The sequence below is a fragment of the Equus asinus genome, chromosome 1 (assembly GCF_041296235.1).
Source record: "Equus asinus isolate D_3611 breed Donkey chromosome 1, EquAss-T2T_v2, whole genome shotgun sequence".
In the NCBI taxonomy this organism is placed as follows: domain Eukaryota; kingdom Metazoa; phylum Chordata; class Mammalia; order Perissodactyla; family Equidae; genus Equus; species Equus asinus.
In genome coordinates, this window is record NC_091790.1 from 24,473,408 (window position 1) to 24,483,521 (window position 10,114).

Consider the following 10,114-nt stretch of genomic DNA (forward strand, 5'->3'; position numbering starts at 1 on the left):
GGGGATTGGGAGCTGTCAATTTTCTGGGAGAATTGAGTTGGGGTTCCTCCTTGTCTGGGAAACACCTGGGGACTAGACATTGGGTCAGGCCAATCCACACACAAGCCACAAGCCAGTGTTTCCAGGGACGGAGGCCTGGCTGGTGTCCCCACACCTGGGCATAGCAAGTGTACATGACCTCATCCATTGTGAACTCAATACTTTGGGATGGCTCCCTCCTTACGGTCTTAGGGTTGTCACAGCTTATAGACCAGCTGAAAAAATAACATGAACAAACCTAGTGCTGGTGGATTTAAAGATTTGGGTTTCACAATCCTTCCTCAGTAATGCAGGGGGCTTTCCTGAAGTTTGAGCCAGATGACAAGCATGTGTTTGGCTCAGTGGTAGAATCTGGTGTGTTTGGATCAAGGTCAACACCTGGAACCAATGACTACAACTATTCCCATGCTAGACTCGCAATATTGCTCAACGGTAGTCAGCGGAGGAGAGAGAAACAGAAACTCACGTCAGCTTTTCTTGGCAGTCCCAAATTATAACCCAGCGACAGGGCACGTTACCTGTCGGAATACTGGGCGTCTTACCAATGAGCTTCAGGACAGAATTTCTTTCAGTATCCCCGTGGATTGGTGAAAGACACTCAGCATCTTACTGAACGCTCCAAATGCAGATGCCTCTTGCTGTCTAAAACGTTAGCTGACGTCTCTGAACTCACTTGAATTTTAAAAAGTATTTACACATTAAAAGTCAAGTAAGGGACTAGAGTAAGTAGCCACAATACTCCATACAGTAATCCTCCAGGGTTTTCAAATGATTGCAATAAATATACTTGGTTTTCTTCCTCCCTGAGATACAGGAATAAATGCTTTAATTCACTCTCCTTTTCTTTTCTTGGACCTAAGAGACAGTCAGGCCAAGCTTTGGTCAAGATTGTGCAAAGTTACATAAGGTCCAGTGAATAACTCAGACCTTCAAGCCCAATGAGTAGCTTGAATAAAGAATCTCTTGAATAAGGGATGCTAATTTAAAATGAATTATTTCTGTCTTTTTGTCCAGGTAAAAAGTAAATTTTTTCAAGGAAAAATAAGTCATTGGGGAAAACTGTTCTTTTCATATATTTGAGAACTTCCTTTGGAGTCTACACTCGCCATCGTCTCTGCCAGGAGTGGTGTTTCAGGAACTGCGTTTCCTGCAGGCTGGCACCACCAGGCTCTCATAGAACTTGCCTGCAACATGGCACATCCGTGTCCAGTCTCTATTTTTTAAAAAACTAGAGATTTTGCATAGCTTTTGCCACCTCCCCAGAACAACTTGCTCTCATTTTGTTTTCTTAAATAGCAAGTTGGATTTCCAAACCTATTCTCCTTGAATGGGTGCCTCTCTTTTAAGAAAATACGTGAGCCCCATACTTTCCTAACTAATGAAATGGCATACAATTCAGTGCAATTTAAGCCTTCTTTTCAATCATCACGGCTCAAGGTAAAAACTGGTCACTCCAGTTCTCCAACTTAGAACCAAACCAGATGACAGAACCATGCGAGCTCCTTCCTGGGGCAGAATTGGGCAACTTGCTGATCGATGTTTCCCACTGGGCTCCAGGAATCCCTTTGGCCTCTGGAGCAGCAGATCGGGGCCAGTGACTCCTGTCTGTTTATTCACCCTGACAGTTCATGAAAGATGGGTACTGTTGCCACGGCAACCCTTACAAGTCAATGCGCTGCGTTTATGATTCACAATGTCTGGTCTAAAAATATTCTTTGGCCCTGTTAGAGGTCAAAGGGGCTGTTTTCGGGCGGATAGGCTCAGAAGATCTGACTCCTCTTACATGCCCTGTTCATTTAACTTGTCTTTTCCAGCCCAAATAAGACTGTCCGACAATTTGTCCACATCCCCTCATCCGAGGACAGGAGTCAGCTTCCACCCAGTGCCTTCCCCGGATGATGAGGCAGACAAGTCAGGCAGGGAGCGAGGCTTTTCTCTTTCTAAATAAACTTTTCATTTTGGAATAATTTCAGGTTTACAACAGAGTTTCAGAGATATAGTATAGAGCGTCCCCCTATACCGTTCGCTCAGGGTGCCCTCGTGCTAACATCTTGCAAAACCATGGTATGTTTGTCCAAACCAAGAAATTGACATTGGGACCTGACTGAACTAAACTGCAGACTTTATCTGGGTTTCTCCATCCCCCACTCCAGGATCCCATCCAGAGGACCCCGCTGCGTTTGGTCTTCACATGTCCGTTGTCTGGTCAGTGACAGTTTCTTGTCTTCCCTTGTTTTTCATGGCCTTGATGCTTTTGAAGAATACTGGTCAGGTATTTACTAGATTGTCCCTTAATTCGAGTTTGTCTCATGTTTCCTCCTGATTAGGCCAGGCTTTATGGGTTTTGAGGAGGAAGACCCCAAAGTCGAATGCCAATCTCATTATATCATGACAGCAACATGACTGATCATGGAGGATGTCAACCTCCTTGATCGCTGGCCAACCTGGTGCCTGCCAGTCTTCTCCAATGCACAGTTACTATTCTTTCTGTTCCCCAGCCAATTTTTTGGAAGCCAGTCATCACCAACTCTAGCCAACCATCAAGGGAGAGGTAATTAATCCCCACCTGCTGGAGGAGGAGCGTAGACATAAATCATGTGTAATTCTTCTATAAGGAATATTTGTCCCTTCTTTCCAATTTATTTAGTTATTTACTCAACCATTTATCCACATCAGTATGGGCTCCTGATTTATTGTACCCTCTGAGTTACAGTCCAATGCTACCGTATTTGTTCTGTGTCTCTAATTGTCCCAGCCTTGGCCGTTGGAATCTTTCACGTTGACACCTGCGTCCTTTGATATATTCCATCTATTTTTTTTAGTACTTCCTTATTTTCTGGCACTAAAAAATATTCCAGGCCCATCTTGTAATTCTCCCCTGCTAGACCTAGAATCAGCCATTTCTCCAAGGAGTCTGGGTCCATTGTATCGGGTAATGGTGTTATAAACCAAAGTTCGAGTCCTGGGTGTGCTCACTGCTACTGAGGTAATGTTGTTTCTCGGCCCTCTCGGCGGGAGTGAGAAGAGGTGTGTGCGTGTACGGCGTTTCTGTATTTGTGTCTGTATCTACACTCTGTTTATACCGTAAACAAGGATGAGTTCACACTGATGGCCTGCCTCTAGTCCAGCACCACAGGCCATTCTAGCTCCCTCTTGCGGACATGTGACTTCTCTCTCTGACAGTGAGAAACCTGGCCCCCACGATGCACCATATTATTTACTGGTTCAATCTTAGTGTACACGGAAAGCAACTTTAGAATCATTGAAATATTGTTTTTAGCCTACTTTCCTTTTCTTTCGAATGTCTTTCTCCTCTGCCCACCATGTCCTTACCTGTTGGAATTTGACACAATTAATGTGCTGCTTTCTTTATGTTTAGGTTAAAATAGGAACCAGAGCATAAGAAATTTCCCCAAAAGCATGTGTCTAATCTTGACTGGCTCTGCCATCTCCTCCTTCGGGCTGGTCCTGAGTCACTCAGGCATATGCGCAAATGAGGAAAATGGATCCCTCCCACCCCTGACTCCTTTCTCTGCATCTCCTTGAAAGGCGTTCTGGCTGCCGACATCAGGGTCCTTTGGCTCGCTCCTTCTCCTGGCTCTGATCAGCTTTGTTTGGATAGAACTAAGCTTAGGAGGGAGGAAGGAGGAAGGGTCCCACCTCTTGTTCAGTTGCGACACATCTTCTTCAGTCTCTTCATTCCATTGTACAGCCAGAGGCACAGCCAGCTTTCCCGCCAACTTCTGGGTCCCAGGTCCTCCCAATCTGAACTCCTCCTGCCTCTCAAGCACACTGAGGTTATCCTGAACCCAAGAGTGCCAGCTAGCAGACATCCCTGACCTCTCTTCCCTGCTGGTGTATCTCCTCAGTAGGGGTCAAATTTTAGCATCAGACTCAGAATGTCAAGTTCCTCCTTTGGCATATATGGCTAGAAAGTTTAAGTTGATGAAAAAACTCAGAAAGCTCAGGAGTCCATGGGTACTTAAGAGGCTGAACTGGACTTGAACCCACCGGAGCTTGATCAGGAGAGAGCGAGGAGAGAGTCCCCTTATCCTGGAGCACAGTGATTTATAATCATCGCAATCTAAATTTCATCTTGAAACCCCGAAAGACACCAACCTGTAGACCAAAAACATTAGTTTAAAATTAGGGTTGCCCATATTACTGGAATGCTCATGAAATTGGGCTGCATTTGCTCTGGCCCCACAACCCGTTAAGGGTGCTGTTGGACCTTCTTTGTCACAGAACATGACATAATCGACCACGGGTGGCCAGTGTGTCTCAACTCGGATGTTCTTCCCTAGTATCTTGTTTTTGTATCCAGTCTTAAGAGTCACCCTCCAAAGAAAGACAAGAGATGTCTAAAATAATCCTTGAAGCTGACTAAATCCCCCAAATTTTCACTGTTAGCTTCTCTTTGCACGTTGACGTTCATTATGATGGATGCTTTACAGTCTCAGACAACAAGGGTCCCTTCTGAGTGTTCCAAACAGCCTCTTGTTTTCCCAAACACACCTACGTTGTTTAAAATGTGTATCTTATCTTCTCTCTTACATCTGCCCAATGACCTAATCCTCCTGAATCCCTCCCACGGTAGACAGGTGGTTGAGTGACCAAAAGCCAAGAAGTGTCTCCTGGGCGTTGACATTTCCTGGGCAGACTTGCAGGGGACCTTGCTGCTGTGACCCCACATCTTTCTCCCCATTGCTGGTGGGGCCTCTCCTATAACCCTCTCCCCTCCCCTTTCAACTGTAGGGAGAAGGGGATGGGGAGAAGAAAAGGGACAGAATGAAGGCTGAAAAAGAAGGTGTTTGTGACAGTTCCATTGTCAGCGCTCCCTCCCACAACTACCCACCTTGTAGGAAACAGTTCTAAGAAAATCTCCCTCACTCTGCAGACCTCAGCTGCCCCTGGGAATAAACGCTCCATGGTACAGATGGTGTCTGGTCCCCCTGGGGCCGGGGGCAAGGGCCATCTGTCCATCCTGCCCCGTGGTGGGGACCCACACTTGGCATTTGGGTTCACTCATTATCTTACTCACATGCAAAGGTGGTCGCCCGTCCTGTATTTCCTCCACTCCCTCCCCAGGTGGGCTTTTTGGGTTATAACAGGAAGGGAAGAAGAGGAAAGGCAGCTCTCTCTTCCTTGGGATTGCCCCGCCGTTTCCCCGTCTTCTTATTCATACTTTGAGATGGAGTGTTGGGTCTCTGACCCTGCAGGACGTGGCTTGGTGTCTGACCTGTTGGTGTTCTGCTCACCTCGTGAGGTCACCGTCCAGCCATTGGTCCACTTAGTCACTCAATAAGTATTTTTCCTGACCTTCGATAGTGTTGGAATAGTCATTCTAGATAAGAGTGGAGTCCACAGACTAGTCAAGCACAGGTGGAGAAAAAATAATGAGTGGCGGGAAGCGGGTGAGAGGCCTGCCTGAGTGCTATGGGGAGAAGGGCGAGGCCCTGAGGATGCTGGTGAGATGGCAGTCACGGAGAACTTGACAGAAGGATCACGGGGGAGAGGTCACCAGAGAGGCCTGGCAGAGCCCTTCACGTGGGGCCTGTCACCTGCACAGACACAAGGACCGTGGGGCTGTAATGGGGGCACTCTGGACTGTGGCAGGTGGTGTTCCGGAGGGACAAGGCCAGATCATGGAGGGACCTGCCCCCATCATGAGGTGCTTGGTCTTCCCCCAAAGCCGGGGGGTCCACTGAGACTTCTCAGCATGGGAGTGACAACATAGTTACATTTTAGAAAGATTATTGCAGCAACAGTGTGGAGGATAATTTGGAGGAGAGAAAGACTGGAGATGAGGAAGAGATGACTCCAGAGGTGACAAGAGATGAGGCAAGAGATGCACAGATGGGCCAGACAGGTGGGATCGGAGAGAAAACCCAAACGTCCAGGAGTCCAAGTCTGACAAATGGGCCACGAGCTTCTGGAGAGCAGAAATCACGGCTGTCTCTGGGGTTACAGAGCTCGGTGCTATGATTGTCGCCATATGGTAGGTACTTAGTAAATGTCAGAATGGATGGATAGAATAGACCAGACATTGGTGTCGGTGGAGGGAGGAGAGGAAAGGAGGCCTGAATGGGGCTTGCACGACTGTCAGGAAGCCCCGAGTTTGCTTCTGGGCTGAAGCGGGGGAGGAGGTAACAGAATCAGAAGGTTCAGGAGAGGGGCTCGAACTGATGGTATAACATCCCCGAGGGGACAAGAGCGAGTGGGGCCTCTGTGCAGGGACCCCTTCCTGGGCCTCGGTGGGAGGAAGGAGAGCACAAGGCGATGGGTCTGTGATGGTGGCTTAAGAAGGAGAAGTTCTTTGTGAGAAGGCAAGTCCCTCGACAAAGAGGGGAGGGCGTGGGGACCTGGGCAGTGCGGGAGAGAATGGAGCAGGACGGGGCTGGCCCCAGACATCGGCCAGGATGCTCAGGACGGTGCCTATGCATCAACTTGTCTCTGTTGAACGCTGTCAGATCCTAACTATTAACCTTCCAGAAGATTCTTCCAGTCCTCCCCCAGGTATATCAAAAATTTCACGATGCTGTGAAGGGGAAACAAAAAATCATTTCCTTTCATCTAGAAGCATCATCAGATTGTACTATTTTGCTGGGCTGCCGTAACAAAGCACAACAGACGGAGTGGCTTAACCAACAGACATTTATTCTCTCTCACTCACGGAGGCTGGAAGTCTGAGATCCAGGTGTGGGCAAGGCTGGTTCTCCTGAGCCCTCTCTCTTGGTGTATAGATGCCCTCTTCTCCTTGTGTCCTCACGCAGTTGTCCCTCTGTGTGTGTCTGTGTCCTCATCTCTTCTTACGAGGACAACAGTCACACTGGGTTAGGGCCCACCCATATGACTTCATTTAACTTGATCACCTCTTTGAAGACCCCACCTCCAAAAACAGTCACATTCTGAGGTGCTGGAGGTCAGGACTCCAGCATATGGATTTTGAGTGGACACAATCCAGCCCCTAACACAGACTCAGGTCATCTCTCTCCCAAACCTTCAGGCAACCACCTGAGGGTTCTCAGGCCTTTGATCGAGGCCAGGTGTGAGCACTCGGACACTGAAGCCTTGCCTGTCTCAACGCTTGCTTAAGTCTCCAGGATAGGAGGGAAAGTCCCATACAAAGGTCCATTACTCCGCTGCGGTCACCGAAAATTCTGGGGTTGGCATCACTTATCTCGTAAGCTAGTGTGCATGTTTCTGATGACATTCCCTAAGAGAAAGAACAAATGTCTTTTCCTGATGGGATCTTTCCATTTGTCTTCGCTTGTGGACTCTGATGAGTGGCCACGCCTCCTCTTACACAAGTCAGATCTGCAAGCTTTGTTTCTCTCATCTACAAAGTGAGGGCTTGAGCCAAATTTCCCTCCAGGGCTAACATTTCACAAATTCTCCGTTTCTTGTGTATATGATGGTTCTTCACTGCTGGAGAGTGTCACTTGACTTGCTAGAATCCACCGTGCGCAATGGTTCTGTTTTCTAAAAAGGAATAGTTCCTGATTTTGTCAAGAAAATGGGGTAGTGGGATAGCTACACCGTTTTCAGCAATAATTGAAAGCATTGTCGGAGGTTTCACAGCAATGTCTTCCTCCCATTCTGTCCCCTGCAGCCCTTTATGGCGTTCTGTTTGAGAAGAACAAGGAGGCTGCCTTTGCCAATTATCGCCTTTGGGAAGCCGTGGGGTTCGTCATTGCGTTTGGATACAGCACGTTTTTGTGCATCTATGTCAAACTCTACATTCTGCTGGGAGTCTTGAGTCTGACGATGGTGGCGTATGGAATTGTTGAGTATCTGGAGTCCAAGAACCTGGCCCAGCCACTGGCTATGGAAGAGACAAAGCCAGCAGAGGAAGGAGAAATACAGACAAAACTGTGAAAGCAACCCCCCATGGGAGGTGAACTCAGAGCGCATCAGCAAGAGAGCCTTGTTTGAAGGTGCCTCAGAGTTTGTGGTTGATTATTCACAACTATTTCAGCAATGGATGGCCATTCTGAAGACAGAAAAAGGTTTCATTTTTTAATGTATTTTTTTAATTCGATCAAATTTTCAGTCCACTATCTCATCAGTAGAGATTAAGAGTATCCGTGAAGGAATCAGTTAATTTCAGATACAAAAGAAAAAAGTTCAGGGTCCAATCAGCCAATTGGAACTTGCTTAGGATCACAGAAACAATGACTTACACTTTTCTTTGTGGTTGTCATGGTGGTTGTTTTTAAGAATTGGAAGCCTGCTTAAAATAATGCAGCCCAACACCATAATTTTACAAATGGGTAAACTGATGTCCAGGCAGGTCAGCTGACTACCCCCCAGAGTCTGTAAGTGACAAAGCCAGACTAGGGTTCGTCACGTCTTAAAATGTAGAGAATGTGAATTTCTAAATAAATGCAATTATATTGTGGGCTTACCTCCTGTCCAAATAGTTTCATTCTAAATACTCATATAGGTCACACACACAAGTCACAAATAAGTGATCTAGCATGTCGTAGACCACCGGAAGGCTTCAAAAGTAATTTCAAATAAGATATAACATGTAAGACTAATGAGATGATAGAACTGGACATAGGGCGTACTTGTTACGTGTTATGTGCCCGTCTTGCCATCAGTACCTACATCCGACAGCGGGCTTTTCCATTCCTTATCTTCTTTGAAGGCTGGGAACGTGGCGATGCGGTCCCCTGCCTCCATCGAGTGCTTCTTTTCTTTCTGTGACATCCTGTGCCGTCTTATTCTCTCCCCCAGATTGTTTTTTCTCCTTTCCTCTCACTCCAAGATGCCTCCTACCCCCCTTCCCTCCTCAGTCTCTGCTCTTCTCCCAGGCTTCTTTCTGCATGTCCTGTGAGCGTGCCCCCACACGTCTTCCACACTTCCCTCTCATCTGTGGACAGCCCCCCACCACAGTCTGCCCTCCTCCAATCCTAAAGCAAACCCCTCCGTGGCCCCTCCTTTCCAACGAGGCGAGTTCTTTAGTCTGGCCCAGGGTCGTCCAGGGGGCCACCATGCTCCCCTCAAGTTCCCTCTTCCCTCCTGACCTCCCCTCACACGCTTCCTCCACCTTGAATGCCTTCCTGCCCCCCAACACCAATTCTTCAAGCTTAATGGAGCTTGATGTCACCAGGGCATATGGGCTGTTCTCCTAGCCTATGTAACATACATTTATTATATTTATTTTTCGGATGAGCCTCTCCCCCTACTTGACCTTAAGCTTTCCAATGTACAGGCTGTAACACCAGCAGGCACTAAATGAATGTTTGTTGAGGGAAGAAAATGTATCAAGAATTCAAAGAATTGTTAACCCATCTCGGCCTCTCCGCGAAACACCAGTCAAACCCTGGCCCCTTCATTCACTCATTCATTCATTCACTCACTCAGTGCTAGCTGGGCCCCCGTGATGCTGGAGATGGAGTGATGAGCAAAGATGGACACGGTCCTTTCTCCACGCAGACAGTTGTCAGCCAAGTGAGGAGACGGATGTTGATCAATTAAATATGAAATTCCGCCTGCTGTGAGTGATCGTGTTTGTGGCCTCTCCAGTGTCTCTTGCCCCCTGTTAGGATTTCACCCTGACCCCCCAGCTCCTGTGGCCAGTGGGACTCTGCTTCCCATCACCCAGGCTCAACTCTCCTTCAGCACCTTCTCCCTCCACTGCCCATGGGGTCAGGGATAGGTCCGGCATTCCTCCTCAGATTCTCTGACCCGTCTCCTCTGGTCCATCCTTGGAACCGCCACCTTACTCCACCCCCTCCCCAACCTCACCGTTTCCTAACTTCCATCCTCCCTACAGGGCACCAGTCCCTCCACACTGGACTGACCACTCCGTCCTGAAGCTCAGCCCCTTTGAGGGTTCCCTCCCGTCTCAAGATCACAGTCTGCATCCTGAACATGACTTTCCAGGCCCTTTGTGACTTAGTTCCAGCCTCCTCTTTTGCCTAAGGTCCATGTCAGCCAAACTTAACCATCCAATATTTCTCTGAAGCACCTGGTTCTTTCCTCGTGGGCCCTTCGCTCGAGCTGCTCTTGCGTCTCTATCCAAATCGCAGTCATCCTCCCAAACGGAATGGCATTGACTCCCGGG

The 10,114-nt window shown here is 48.0% G+C and overlaps 1 protein-coding gene across 3 annotated transcripts in view; it reads left to right on the forward strand.

The window, feature by feature from the left end:
- The window catches only part of UNC93A (unc-93 homolog A), a 30,028-nt gene extending 21,582 nt beyond the window's left edge, over positions 1-8,446 (forward strand). For 2 of the 3 annotated variants that reach the window (XM_014858395.3, XM_044761385.2), the window contains exon 10: positions 7,652-8,446. In XM_014858395.3, coding sequence (XP_014713881.2) covers positions 7,652-7,917 — 266 coding nt within the window. In that variant the 3' untranslated portion in view covers positions 7,918-8,446. Of the gene's footprint in view, positions 1-2,192; positions 2,245-7,651 lie in introns of all 3 variants that reach the window. The other variant, XM_044761387.2, reaches the window with a different exon arrangement.
- Positions 8,447-10,114: the final 1,668 nt, after the last annotated feature.